This window comes from Oncorhynchus kisutch, linkage group LG1 (genome assembly GCF_002021735.2).
Source record: "Oncorhynchus kisutch isolate 150728-3 linkage group LG1, Okis_V2, whole genome shotgun sequence".
NCBI classification, from domain to species: domain Eukaryota; kingdom Metazoa; phylum Chordata; class Actinopteri; order Salmoniformes; family Salmonidae; genus Oncorhynchus; species Oncorhynchus kisutch.
This window is the reverse complement of record NC_034174.2, coordinates 72,380,175-72,395,174: the sequence shown is the minus strand read 5'-3', so window position 1 is coordinate 72,395,174 and position 15,000 is coordinate 72,380,175. Positions and strand designations below refer to the sequence as shown.

At 48.0% G+C, this 15,000-nt stretch overlaps 1 protein-coding gene across 1 annotated transcript in view; it reads left to right on the top strand.

The window, feature by feature from the left end:
• The window catches only part of LOC109884513 (glutamate receptor ionotropic, NMDA 2B-like), a 125,339-nt gene that overhangs the window by 22,757 nt on the left and 87,582 nt on the right, over nucleotides 1-15,000 (top strand). Inside the window, 2 exon segments of the mRNA XM_031832169.1 lie at nucleotides 2,373-2,753; nucleotides 2,756-3,088. Of these exon segments, the coding sequence (XP_031688029.1) occupies nucleotides 2,373-2,753; nucleotides 2,756-3,088 (714 nt within the window).

Sequence of the window (15,000 nt, the reverse complement as noted above, 5' to 3'; positions counted from 1 at the left end):
GGACATTTGTAGTAACAGACTACATTAGCTACCCCCTTTTCCTCTGCTACTTCTCCCTCCACCCCTCTGCTTTGCTCTCCCTCTGGCCCCTTTGATATCTCTTTGCCTATTTCTCTCCCCATTTCTCTCTCTGTTTTCTCTCTCCTCCCTTTCTCCCCGGTTTTTCTCGTCTCTCTCGCTCTCCATGTTCATTCCTCCTTTCTCTGCTTTCTACTCCCTTACTTCTCCCTAGTTGTTTTCTCCCTGTTTTCACTCTCATCTCCCTCTTCTTTGCCCCCCTTTGCATGTCCCTCTCTCTGTCTCTCTATCTCTTTGTCTCCCAGTCCCTATCTCTCTCTGTCTCTCTATCTCTTTGTCTCCCAGTCCCTAACTCTCTCTGTCTCTCTATCTCTTTGTCTCCCAGTCCCTAACTCTCTCTCTCTCTATCTCTTTGTCTCCCAGTCCCTAACTCTCTCTGTCTCTCTATCTCTTTGTCTCCCAGTCCCTATCTCTCTCTGTCTCTCTATCTCTTTGTCTCCCAGTCCCTATCTCTCTCTGTCTCTCTATCTCTTTGTCTCCTAGTCCCTATCTCTCTCTGTCTCTCTATCTCTTTGTCTCCCAGTCCCTAACTCTCTCTGTCTCTCTATCTCTATCTCTTTGTCACACAGTCCCTAACTCTCTCTGTCTCTCTATCTCTTTGTCTCCCAGTCCCTATCTCTCTCTGTCTCTCTATCTCTTTGTCTCCCAGTCCCTATCTCTCTCTGTCTCTCTATCTCTTTGTCTCCCAGTCCCTATCTCTCTCTGTCTCTCTGTCTCCTAGTCCCTATCTCTCTTTCTTTCTCTTTGTGTTTCTCTCCTCCTCTCTCCATCTGCCTCTTAAAAAGCATTAAAGTATAGCTACATTAAGGATACCCATTTCTATCTCTATATAAATGAAAATGCTCTGTCGTTGTCATTTGACTTCTTCCCATACACCCCCCCCCCACACACACACACACAGAGTCAGAAACCAAATGTTTCACATCAAGCTGTGACTAATTGTGTTTCTCCCTGACTGTCCCCTCCCTCTCTTTCTATTCTCTCTCTCCCTATTTCTCTCTGCATTGCTGTTAATAAAAGGAGCAGGAAATAATAGGTCTGCAATTGACTTCAAAGAGGTTAAAGGGGGATGGGAGGGAGGGAGGGAGGGAGGGAGGGAGGGAGGGAGGGAGGGAGGGAGGGAGGGAGGGACGGAGGGAGGGAGGGAGGGAGGGAGGGAGGGTGGGAGGGAGGGAGGGTGGGAGGGAGGGAGGGACGGTGGGAGGGAGGGAGGGATGGAGGGAGGGAGGGAGGGAGGGACGGACGGACGGAGGGTGGGAGGGAGGGAGGGAGGGAGGGAGGGAGGGAGGGAGGGAGGGAGGGAGGGAGGGAGGGAGGGAGGGAGGGAGGGAGGGAGGGATGGACGGACGGACGGACGGACGGAGGGAGGGAGGGAGGGAGGGAGGGAGGGAGGGAGGGAGGGAGGGAGGGAGGGAGGGAGGGACGGACGGAGGGAGGGAGGGAGGGAGGGAGGGAGGGAGGGGTTAATGGCAATGAGAGGCAGATACTGTTCAAAGGAACAAAACAAAAAAAGAAAGAGATAGATAGATAGAAAGAGGGAGAGAGCGGAAGAGAAAGAGAGCAGTAGAGAAATAGAGATTGTGATAGACTGAGAGAGACAGAAGGAGAGATGGAGAGAGCTAGAGAGCACAGGGGAGAGAATAAGCATCAGTCTCAGTCTGTGAGTGTCTGATGGTCACTTAACCTGGCAGCCAGTCCATGAAGCTCGGAACCCGTCAATCTGTCAAAACACACCCGGCGCTGTCGGTCTCCTCACCGCACACATACACGCACACACGCACACACGCTCGCACGCACGCATGTGGACACACACACGCACACACGCTCGCACGCACGCACGGGGACACACACACACGCACACACGCTCGCACGCACGGACACACACACACACACACACACACACACACACACACACACACACACACACACACACACACACACACACACACACACACACACACACACACACACACACACACACACACACACACTCCAAACTGTCTTTGATGTCTGCCACAAGGTCCCTCTAAGGAAATCACTAGAATAGAGTGGTGGATTAAGCATTGTTGAGCGTCACTAGACATTATATCTAAATTTATACCATTTCACCATGTGAACAATACTCTATGTGCGTCATTTGATCCTGTTTTCTTTGTGTGCGGTTGTAGCAGTCATGGTATTATTATGATACAGTACCTCTTTTCAGTCCCAACTCCTGCTGGTATTATCATATTTACTGTACATGATATTAATCCTCTCTCTCTCTCTTCCCCTCCCTACCTCCCTCCCTCCAGGTACTGCATTTACACTCCTCCACGATGCTTGTCAGCCTCCTCTCCCCCTCCCCACTCCAGGACAGGCGCGTCACCTCCTCCTTCCCCCCTCCTCCTCCCGAACACAGCTCTTCCCCTCATCAGCAACCTCGCCTGGCCCTTCCCTCCCTCTCCCTCCCTCTCTCCCTCTCTCTCCTCCTCCTCTCCCTATTCCTTCTGCCCATCTGCGAGTCGGCGCGGTCGCCTGGGAGGGGCGGAGCTGGCCAGGGCGGAGGAGCACCAGGAGGTGCACCCGGGACGGGAGGAGCAGGAGGCGAGAAAGGAGGCCAGAGGGGCACAAACCTCATCCCCCCTCACTACTCCCCTTACTACCCCCCAGTATCCCCCGCCCGGCCCCCTGTGCCCCCTTACCTCCCAAAGTGGCCTCCTCTCTTAGCATCGCCGTCATCCTGGTGGGAAACTCTAGCGAGGTGTCGTCCACCTACGTGGAGAAAGAGGAGTTCCTCCATGTTCCCCACCCTACCAAAGTCCAACTGGAGACCATGAACGACACGGACCCCAAGAGTATCATCAACCGCATCTGCACCCTGATGACCAACACCTGGCTGCAGGGGGTGGTGTTCGGGGACGACACGGACCAGGAGGCCATCGCCCAGATCCTGGACTTCATCTCTGCCCAGACACACATCCCCATCCTGGGCATCCGAGGAGGCTCCTCCATGGTCATGGCTGCCAAGGTATGGAACACCACCTTTAATGCACATCTATTTCCACTGTGGTACACACAACCTCAGACACCTATCTATTGAATAGTGTGATGCCGTTCATGTAATAGTTACAGCTGGTTGGATACACATGTATACAGTGTAATGACAAAATGCACTGTTGGTTAAGGAAGTAAGTCAGCATTTCTCTTTGTATTTGGAGCATGTGACAAATCAACTTTGATTTGATATGATGACACCACCACTAGTACAATGCAGGACAGTAGGTAGAAATAACTCTGTGAAGCTCACTAAATGCTCAGGGTCCTGACACTAGTTGTTATAGTTCTCTATACATTGGGTACATGCATGCATTCTCTATCCAAGTGCTGGTGTTGAGCCCTGGTTTTTAGTCACACCAACTACTCGACTGAAAGCTAGCTCCTGGTCCATGGTGATAGTTGACTTTTGTATATCTCAAACAAGCCTACACATTACAATACATCAGGGCGCATAACTGCAACATGTTTCAACTCAATAAGTCTTCCTCAAGCTGCGTTGTTCAGCTACACAGCCGATCAAGGCAGTGTTACTTTCAATATTCAATAGGTACAGTAGATCCATTAAAATCACGCAGAGCAGGGAAACATGACCGTTTTAGCCACTCTATTCTGAGCGGCACTGGGTCTGACTGCGAACGCTACAGCATCTTATTCCAGGCCCGTCTCTCAATGATTGATTCAGCTGTTAATTGGCTTCCTACAGCATGTGAATCTGACGTCACGTCCATGGCTGCTTCTCAAATGGAACCATTGCCTAGATAGTGCCCTCTGGGCCCTGGTCAGAGGTAGTGGACGACATAGGGAATAGGGTGATAGCGAGGCTACTCAACCTTGAAAAGACTCACTGTTTGAGACAATGAGACATTTGGCAAGTCAAATAAGAGCTTTGTCAGATGTGACTTAAAGGAAAACTCCACCTAAAACTATATTTTGGCATTTGTTTTATTAGTCCGTTGTTGATTTAGTCCCAAAATGTTTTGCATGTCAGCAGTCAAGTTTTCAAGATATATAACTTTAAAATAGATAAATACAGCTGGTAGGATGCATTTTTGTTATGTGTGTTCCCTCTCCGGTCTCTAGGTTACCAGGCTGCTCGTTATGGTGCACACCTGTCTCCATCGTTACACGCACTTGCGCGTCATTAGACTCACCTGGACTCCATCACCTCCTTGATTACCTGCCCTATATATGTCACTCCCTTTGGTTCCTTCCCCAGGCATTATTATTTCTGTTCCTGTGGCATGTCTGGGCATTGTTCGTGTTTCTTATTTTGTATTATGTTGTGTTTATTTATTAAAATCTATTAAAACACTCACTCCCTGGACTTGCTTCCCACCTCTCAGCACACATCGTTACAGAATGACTGCCTCAACTGGCTCAACGGGTTTCCATCCCTCAGCGGGATCGATAGGCTCCCATGCCTCAGCTGGCTCTATAGGCTCTCATGCCTCAGCGGGTGAACAGGTTCCTATTCCTCGACCCAGGCAACCAGAGAGGTCTCAGTTGGCTCATCAGGCTCTCACGCCTCAGCCAGTTCGTTAGGTTTCTGCGCATCAGTGGAGGCGACCGGTCCGCTCCGGATCCCCGGGATCGTCCCTTTGGTTGGCGTCCTGCAGCTGGAGCCGAACGCGCCGGGGAGGGGGTACTGTCACGTGTGCTCTCTCTCCGGCCTCTAGGTCACCAGCCTGCTCATTATGGTGCACACCTGTCACCACTGTTACGCGCACCTGTGCGTCATCAGACTCACCTGGACTCCATCACCTCCTTGATTACCTGCCCTATATATCAAATCAAATCAATATATATGTCACTCCCTTTGGTTTCTTCCCCAGGCGTCATTGTTTCTCTTTCTGTTTCATGTCTGTGCGTTGTTTGTGTTTCTTGTTTTGTATTATATTCTGTTTATTTATTAAAACACTCACTCCCTGAACTTACTTCGCAACTATAGCACACATCGTTACATTTTTGAATCATATGATGCTGCGTTTTGCATAATATAAAGCTAAATGCATCATACCAGCTGTAATTATGTATTTTGATGATGTGGTGAAACCTACTTTTGAATTGTAACGTACCCAGTAATAACAGACCAATGAACCATATAAATACTTTAGTGAATGTGATTTATCTATCCAGGCTTAGAAATTATTGATGAGATTTAGGGGGTGATTTGTCTTTCTTTGAGGATGTTTTGACTTGCTTTTGGAGAGTCTACATCAGTTCTCATCTACTTCGTTTACTTCAGCATCAAAATGGAGCCACCGAGGCAGTGGCTTTTCTGCCTGAGTTGTCTGAGTTAGTTGGACAGTGTCATGACCGTCCACGAAAATCCAAATAGGTCAGATCAGGTTTGCAATGAATGACTTCAATCAGACCCCTTCTCACCTTGGTGTTAACAAGGTCTGCGCTCTCAAGATTCACCAAATTAATGCTCTGTTTCAACAGACTTTTCCCCGCTGAAACTCTAACACGTTCCCAAACTAATACTGGAACAATCTAACATAGAGCCAGCCTGCAGGAACTGCCCCTTTTGAGCAAGCTGTATAAATGATGGGTTAAGAATGAAACAGGAGACAAAGGGCTATGAGACAGAAGTTTTATCTGAGACACATGAAAAGTGAGATGTATACGGAGGGTGCGGGGCAACAAAAGATGAACAGCAGAGGGGCTAAGAAGCAGGTCCCGAGTGGAAAGCCATACCCTCTGACTGAGCCGACAGCGGGGATCAGGGTCCGGTGGCGATCCGCCTGTCGCCGATACTTGGATGTGGTCTTCAGAAGAGAGGCTCAGGTACCGCGACAGGGGCCAATGAACGTCTGGGCAGAGGGTATGCTGACTTCTTCCGGGGGCTGATATCCCAGTGGCCGAGCAGGGAAGGGTGTTACAGGTGTATTACACCCACATGAGTTGCTGGCTCCAGGTGGTGGGATTGGCAGGGATGAGGCAACGAAGAGCCGCCTCAAGGTCCTGATTGGCTCGCTCCGACTGGCCATTAGATTTGGGATGAAAACCAGAGGACAGGCTGGCCGACGACTCAATGAGGGTGCAGAACGCATTCCAGAACCGGGACGAGAACTGAGGACCACGATCGGAGACCATGTTGACAGGAAGTTCATGGAACCGGAAGACGTGCTGCACCATGAGCTGGGCCGTCTCCTTGACTGAGGGCAACTTGGGAAGGGAAATAAAATGGGCGGCTTTAGAAAACCTATCCACCCCTGTTAGGATCGTGGTGTTGCCATCTGACGGACGAAGACCACTAACAAAGTCCAGGGATATATGGGAGCAGGGGCAGTGAGGAACAGGGAGTGGCTATAGAAGGCCAGCTGGAGCTTACTGTGGAGTCTTATTTTGTGCACAGACAGTGCAGGCGGCAACAAATGCGGAGACATCAGGAACCATGGAAGGCCACCAAAAGCGTAGTCGGATGAAAGCCAGGGTCCGACGGTAGCCTGGGTGGCAGGTCAGTCTCGAGGAATGTGCCCACTCCAGGACTGGGGTACAGCAGAGTCTGGGACAAACATCCAGTTACCCGGACCCCCCTGGGAATGCTGTGCCTTACGGACAAGGCTCTCTATACGTCAGATGACTGCAGGCGTTAGACAGGAGATAGGGAGTATGGACTCGGGGTCAGACAGAGTAGCAGTGGACCTATACAAATGTGAGAGTGCATCAACATTCTGATGTAATATTTTGCGCCCTCCAACCAGTACCTCCACTCTTCCAACACCATCTTGAAGGCGAGGAGTTCTCGATTTTCCACATCATAGTTCCTATCAGCAGGGGTAAGACGATGGGAGACAAAGCGCAGGGTGCAGAATTTGGTCTTGGTCAGAACGCAAGGGACAGGATGGCCCCCACCTCGACATCCGAGGCGTCGAACTCCACCACAAACTGACAGGATGGGTCCAGATGGATTAACATGGGGGCTGTGGTGAATCGATGTTTGAGGTCTGAGAAAGCCCGGTCAGCTGCTGGAGACCACGTGAATGGAACCTTGGGAGAGGTGAGTGTTGAGAGGGGGGATGCCAGGGTGCTGTAACCACAGATGAAGCGGCGGTAGAAGTTCGCAAACCCCAGGAAACGATGCTGATGCACTCTGGATGTGGTTGAGGCCAATGCACCACTGCTCTTACCTTGTCTGCATCCATCTGTATATGTCCTGCAGCGCTGACATATCCTAGGAAGGAAATGGTGGAGCAATGGAATTCACACTTCTCTGCTCTAACGAAAAGCTGGTTCTCCAGGAGACGCTGAAGGACCTGTCGGATGTGGAGGACATGCTCTTGAGCTGAATGGGAAAAGACAAGGATGTCGTAGACAGACACGAACCGGTTCTGCATGTTCTGGAGCATGTTCTGGAGTTTGTCCGAATGGCATAACCGAGTACTCATAGTGCCCGCTAGCCATGTTAATTGCAGTCTTCCACTCATTTCCTTCCTGTATGCAAACCATATAGTAGGCATTCTGAAGGTCCAACTTAGAGAAGATGGTCGCTCCCTGAAGAGGTTCGAAAGCCGAGGAGATGAGTGAGGGTAACGGTTTTTAACCACAATGTCATTTATGCCCCGGTCGTCGATACACGGGCTGCGGGTGAGGCAGATGGACAAATACCACCTGCAGTGAGAGAGTCCTCAATGTTCTCCTCCATAGCCTTGGTCTCCGGACTCGGCAGGGAGTAAAGCCATCCCCGAGGTGGTGTAGTGCCTAGGAGAAGGTCAATGGCACGGTCATAGGGTCAATGTGGGGGAGAGACGTAGCGCGGTCCTTGTTGAAGAACTCCCGGACCAGGTACTCCAGGTACTCTGCAGGAATGGCTGAGAGATCCAAGGCTTCTCCCAAGCCTGCAGGAAGACGTCCCGGGGCAGACTTTGCCAACTTAAGAGACTGTGCATGGCAGAACCGTCTCCAAACAACGATAGACCCAGTAGCACAGTCGATCAGGGGATTGTGGAGCCACGAATACCCCAAAACCACGTTGACAGATTCTATGAGCAGGAACTGCTTACATTTCCTGATTCGTAGGTTGATAAGAACCGTATTGCGGGTGACTCTGCCAATAGAGCGCCCATCCAGTGCTCTGAAGTCCATGGGAATTGAGTGTCACGATTCTTCAAAATCGAACCCAGAAGCAGACCAGGACAAGGAGAGTAGGAAGAAGGTGAGTATTTATTTACAAGTGAATGTGAGTGGGTAGATACATCCAGGTGGCGTAGCGGGCAGCGGTGGTGAGTTGATGGGAGTAAATAGGTGGATCCAATGGGGAAGCGGAATCCTCCGATGACCAGGCGGGAATGGGGTAAATGATCCGGGTGAGTAACTGAAGACAGAACAAACGGAGGTAAGTTGAAGGCAAGCAAGACGTACAAAACAACAAAACAAATTCTATCCAACTTGAGGCTGATACTATGGCACAACATACTGTTCATGGCTAACGATCCGGCAGGGAATGGATGTCAGGTCAGAGCTTTTGAAGGGGAGAGGTGATGATCAGGACAGGTGTGCAGATTACTGATGGGATACAGGTGCGGGTGAACATCGATCTCCCAACAAGCTAATTTGCCCGGCAACCAGACAGGGTGCGTTCCAGGACACCGGAAACACACTCCAGGACAGAAACACAGGCAAACACAGACTCAGGAAGCGGGGTTCGTGACATTGAGAGGAGTTGATTGGAGATTCCCAGCTCTGACACCAATGGAGTGTCGATAAAGCTCTCGTCGGCCACAGTGCCAATGAGCACCTGGAGAGATTTGGCCTGGTCACCCCATAACAGGGTGGTATGGAGATGCGTACGAGTAATGGGAGATCCCTGTATGGCTCACCAGAGAACTCGTACTTACTGATGAGGTTTTTTTAATGGACAGGTGGAAATATTGTGTCCTGTAGTTTCGCAATACATACAGCTCCTGGTGCTCAACCTGCATAAACTTTCATCTGGAGACAATCTAGCCTTTCCCAGTAGCTTGGGCTCTGGTCAAGGAGATGAGGGAGTCTAGGTCCATGGGCAGCTCCCGGGCAGCAAGCTTGTCATTAATCACTGATAATCTTTGAAGGAACTCGTCTAGCAGGGCTCCCGGGTTTGAGGCAATCTCAGCCGCCAACTTGCAAAAATCCACTGCGTAGTTTGCCACACTACGGGAGTCTTGCCGTAGTTGGAGCAACTTACGAGCAGCCTCTCTCCCGGACATCGGAGAATTGAACAATTCACCTACTTCCGCCACAAACTCCTCCAGACTGAGGCAAATGGTGGACTGTTACTACCACACCGACTTAGCCCAGGCGTGTGCCCTCCGGGACATCAGCGTTATCAAATATGCTATCTTTGAGCGGTCCGAGGGGAACGAAGAAGGCTGCGGGTTGAAGATGAGGGAGCACTGGGAGAGAAACGCACGGCAGGTTCCAGAATCTCCAGCGTAGTGCCTCTGGAGGAGGTAAGCGAGGTTCTTGGGACACCGGGGTAGGCTGGGAAGAAATGCCGCTGGTGGCGGGGTTGCTGAGAGTCTGGGGAATTACTGTAGTGACTTGCTGCCTAGTTGGGAATCTGCAGTGCTCCAGCAATGTGTCGAACACATGGTCATGGTGTTCTGCCATGGTATGGAGTCTCTCCATAAGGCATTGCAACTCCCCATGTCTTCCAATGGTGGCTCCTTGGAAGTAGAGAGCCTTGCGGAGCTGGTACGAGCCTGCTGGGTCAGTCATGGCCAGTTCGTACTATCACGGCTCAGGCTAAGACCCAGATGCAGACACAGGAGGCGGATAGTACGAGTCTCAGAGTTTATTATAGTACACGCGGCAGTCAAAACGGAAGTCAAGGCAGACAAAAAAGTCAGAACTGAGAAGACTAGGAAAAACAAAACTAGAGCACAGGGAACACACTGGTAGGACTTGGTGGGACAAGACAAACTGGCAACAGATAAACAGAAAAGGCAGGTATAAATACACAAGGGATAATGGAGGGAAATAGGAGACACCTGGTGGGGGGTGGAGACAAGCACAAAGACACGTGAAACAGATAAGAATGTGACACTGTCCCTCTCTCTCTCCCTCTCCATCTCTTCTTTAACAAGCATCAATGTTGTTGACGTTCTGCTAGGGATCTGTTTTCAGCGTATTACATCTCCAGTCAATAACCGATGCAAAGCGTTTATTCTGTGTTCCCATTTAATTAGCTAGTAAATAAATAATTAAACCAATTTGTGAAGTATTGAATAATAAGTCAGGCCCAGGTTTTTGCAGATGCAAGGAGATTACGACTGTTCACAATGTTGATATAATACAAGGTTATGATTAATAAGTTGACTGTTTATACAAATGTGATTGGTAAAGACCTTTTAGAGTTTAATTCGGGAGATGATAACTCTTTAAAAACCGCTCTCGTGGTGCCCCAGATCCTAATGAGTTGGAAAAGAGATTATCTCAATGAGAAAAAACCTGTATAAATAAAGGTAAAATTAAATTAAAATAAAACAATGAGTTAATTGTTACATGATGGATTTAGTCAGGTAACAATTAAAAACAGTTTTGAAGACTTCAAACGATATCGATGTCTTCTATGTACCTGTTTAGTACTGTGTCAAAATCAGAGGGAGACTAAAATACATCTGTGTCTCTGTGAACCCCCTGAACTCGGTTTAATGGATCACATGAAAACAACTCAAATCAAACAGGATTGAATTCAAACAACCACTGACTGTGAGATGGTCTTTTACAAAGGTCTGAGGCTGTTAGCAAAGGTCAGCTTGGGGTTTGCAAACAGACATTCATCTGAGAAACAAGCCTCTCAGAGGAAAGTGAGAGAGAAAAAGGTAATTCACTGAAAATGGTTCTCTTGAAAAGAGAGAAAGGCAAGACCACAGCAATAGGCACACTTCAAAAAGAACCACAGAAAAGATAGTAAATAGAGGCCGAGAGGAATAGAGAGTCAGAAATAGAAAGATGGAGAGAGAGAATGTGTAACACACAGAGAGATAGGGTTATGAAATTATCCAGAATATGTGTGTGGGTGTGAGGGAGGAAGAGGATTCTACTCAACATATAATTACCCTATTTAAAAACTGACAGATAGACAGAGGGCACCAACACTGAGACTGACAGGAACTGACAGGAACTGACAGGGACTGACAGGGACGATGAGACACATGCCCAGGACAACAATACAAGTCAGGAGGGAAAAAACACATGTTAAAGGCCTATTAGAGAGAGGGAAGGACAGGTAGAGAGAGCGAGAGAGAGAGATGTGAAGAGATGAAAACTGAAGACATATAGGACTGTTTTCTCTCTTTTCTTAGTAATTACTTCTCACTTGCTTCCCCCCCACACACACACACAGTGAACACAGAACTGTAGGCTGAATGAGGCTGAATGAGGCTGATACGGTTGGCATGGAAACCCCATGCTTATACATTTCTATATATATATAAGGACAACTACAGAGGGAGGGAGGCATGTTTATTTTCTGAGCCTCTGAAAAAAGGGAAGGGATAGAATAGACGGATGAAGCCAAAATGCTCTGGTCATAGGGTAGGTAGTGTGAGGTTGTGTACAGGCTAAACCTGGAACAGAGGGATGGGGGGGTGGAACTGACTGGAGAGATGGAGGGAGGGATGGAGAAAGAGAAATGGAGGGATGGGGGACTGATGGAGAATAGATGAGAAGTTTTTGTGATAGATGTTTTGGAAATAAGGGATTTGGTGCACATTACTGCACCAGATATGTAAATATGAAAAGGAGGAGGCTGGAAAGGGAAAGAAAGATGGAGGAAGCAAAGAGAGAGAGTTCTCAGATGGCAAGAGAGATGTGTGTGGGTGAGATGGAACATGAAACCTATAGAGTCATGTGGGGGAGTTGTATGAACCGTGATCCTGTGTGCATGTGTGTGTGTGCGTGTGGGCGTGTGTGCGTTTGTCCCTACATGCTGTGTGTGAGTGCAAGCGCAACATGAAAACAACCCCAGCATCAATACCTCAGTTCCCTTCAGGTTGTTGGGTCAATCATCTATCAAGGCCCCACCATAACCAGTCATCTATTCTAACTCTTCCTTCTAAGCCTCCCCTAACCTCTCACTCTGGGTAATAACCTCTTACCAATAGGTCATATGAGGCCTCACCATTACCAGTAATCTATTCTATCACCATTCCCAGTCATCTATTCTAACTCTCCTGTCTAAACGTGGACAATGTGGACAAGAGACAACTACAAATACCTAGGTGTCTGGCTAGACTGTAAACTCTCCTTCCAGACTCATATTAAACATCTCCAATCCAAAATCAAATCTAGAATCGGCTTTCTATTTCGCAATAAAGCCTCCTTCACTCACGCCGCCAAACTTACCTTAGTAAAACTGACTATCCTACCGATCCTCGACTTCCGATCCTCGACTTCTGATCCTCGACAAAATAGCTTCCAATACTCTACTCAGCAAATTGGATGTAGTCTATCACAGTGCCATCCGTTTTGTTACCAAAACGCCTTATACCACCCACTACTGCGACCTGTATGCTCTAGTAGGCTGGCCCTCGCTACATATTCGTCGCCAGACCCACTGGCTCCAGGTCATCTATAAGTCTATGCTAGGTAAATCTCTGCCTTATCTCAGCTCACTGGTCATGATAACAACACCCAACTGTAGCACACGCTCCAGCAGGTATATCTCACTGGTCATCCCCAAAGCCAACACCTCCTTTGGCCTTTCCTTCCAGTTCTCTGCTGCCAGTGACTGGAACAAATTGCAAAAATCGCTGAAGCTGGAGACATACATTTCCCTCACTAACTTTAAGCATCAGCTATCTGAGCAGCTAACCGATCACTGCAGCTGTACATAGTCCATCTGTAAATAGCCCACCCAATCTACCTACCTCATCCCCCATATTTTTTTTAATTTACTTTGCTTCTCTTTTGCACACCAGTATCACTACTTACACACCATCATCTGCTCATCTATCACTCCAGTGTTAATCTGCTAAATTGTAATTACTTTGCTACTTTGGCCTATTTATCGCCCTACCTCCTCATGCCATTTGCACACACTGTATATAGACTCTTTTTTTTTCTATTGTGTTATTGACTGTACACTTGTTTGTTCCATGTGTAACTCTGTGTTGTTGTCTCTGTTGCACTGCTTTGCTTTATCTTGGTCAGGTCGCAGTTGTAAATGAGAACTTGTTCTCAACTGGCTTACCTGGTTAAATAACGGTGAAATAAAAAAATAAGCCTCCCATAACCTCTCACTCGGTGTCCCAATAGGTCATATGAGGCCTCACCACTACCAGTAATCTATTCTAACACCATTACCAGTAATCTATTCTAACTCTCCTGTCTAAGCCTCTCATAACCTCTCACTCGGTGTCCCAATAGGTCATATGAGGCCTCACCACTACCAGTAATCTATTCTAACACCATTACCAGTAATCTATTCTAACTCTCCTGTCTAAGCCTCCCATAACCTCTCACTCGGTGTCCCAATAGGTCATATGAGGCCTCACCACTACCAGTAATCTATTCTAACACCATTACCAGTAATCTATTCTAACACCATTACCAGTAATCTCTTCTAACACCACTACCAGTAATCTATTCTAACACCATTACCAGTCATCTATTCTAACGCCATTACCAGTAATCTATTCTAACGCCATTACCAGTAATCTATTCTAACTCTCCTGTCTAAGCCTCCCCTAACCTCTCACTCTGGGTCCCAATAGGTCATATGAGGCCTCACCACTACCAGTAATCTATTCTAACACCATTCAAAGTCATCTATTCTAACACCATTTCCAGTAATCTATTCTAACTCTCCCTTCTAAACCTCCCCTAACCTCTCACTCTGGGTCCCGGTATAGGACAAACAGCTTGATTTTTAAGATGCAAAGTCTACGTCCCAAATGGCACCCTATTCTCATGCAGTGCACTATGTTTGACTAAGGTCCATAGGGCTTTGGTCAAAGGTAGTGCATCATATAGGGAACAAGCTGCCATTTGTTACACTGCCAAACAGGTTTCCAGATACAGTATCCAGCCTCTGAACTATTGACTTCCAGCAGAAATGTCATCCCGATCCCACGTCATGCATGTCCATTTCAGAGCCAGACGCACTGTGAACGGAATCCATTGTGTTCGCCTCAATACGCAATGGAGAAAATAAGAGAATGTGATTGGTCCGTTATGCGCTTAGAATACCTTACCCTGCGCTGTATTTGTCCCTCTTTTCCTACTGAATGGGCCTATTAGGGTGGATCAGTGAGCCAGTGACAGGTGCAGGTAGACCGATTGTACACAAAGCAATGCACACACCCACACGTCGCTCCTATTTCTGCCATTCATGTACACTGCTGCCAACACGCACACATACACAAACACACACACACACGCACACGCACACAAACACACACACACACAGTCCGTGCTATTCTGTCATTCATTTACACTGCTGCAATGTGTGTTCTATTGGACACAATACTGGACCGTATTCTCATTATCATACTCCACTGGCTAATGAGCTTTCTACTGTGTGGAGTTAAGCGGTGTGTGTATGTCTGTGTTGGTGTGTCGGTGTGCATCCGGTGTGTGTGTGTGTGTGTTGGGGTTGAATGATAATGACCTTGCATTGTGTTTGGGGGATTAGACCGCAGTTTGCTTTCTGTGAAACAAGCTGCCCAGAGGAGTCTGCTCCCTGATATAATTTCTCACTTCTGGTACCCACTTCATACAACATTTATTCTAGCTCTCGTGTAATTACGGATTTTTAAACACTCAGATGAAAGAAATATAAATATATTCTGAAGCATAGATTCATCTTATCGAGGGTTTACCAAGACTTCATGAACGCCCTATCAAGCCTTTATAAGTTGTAGTTTGTTTAAAGTGGTACCTTGACCTTTCTTT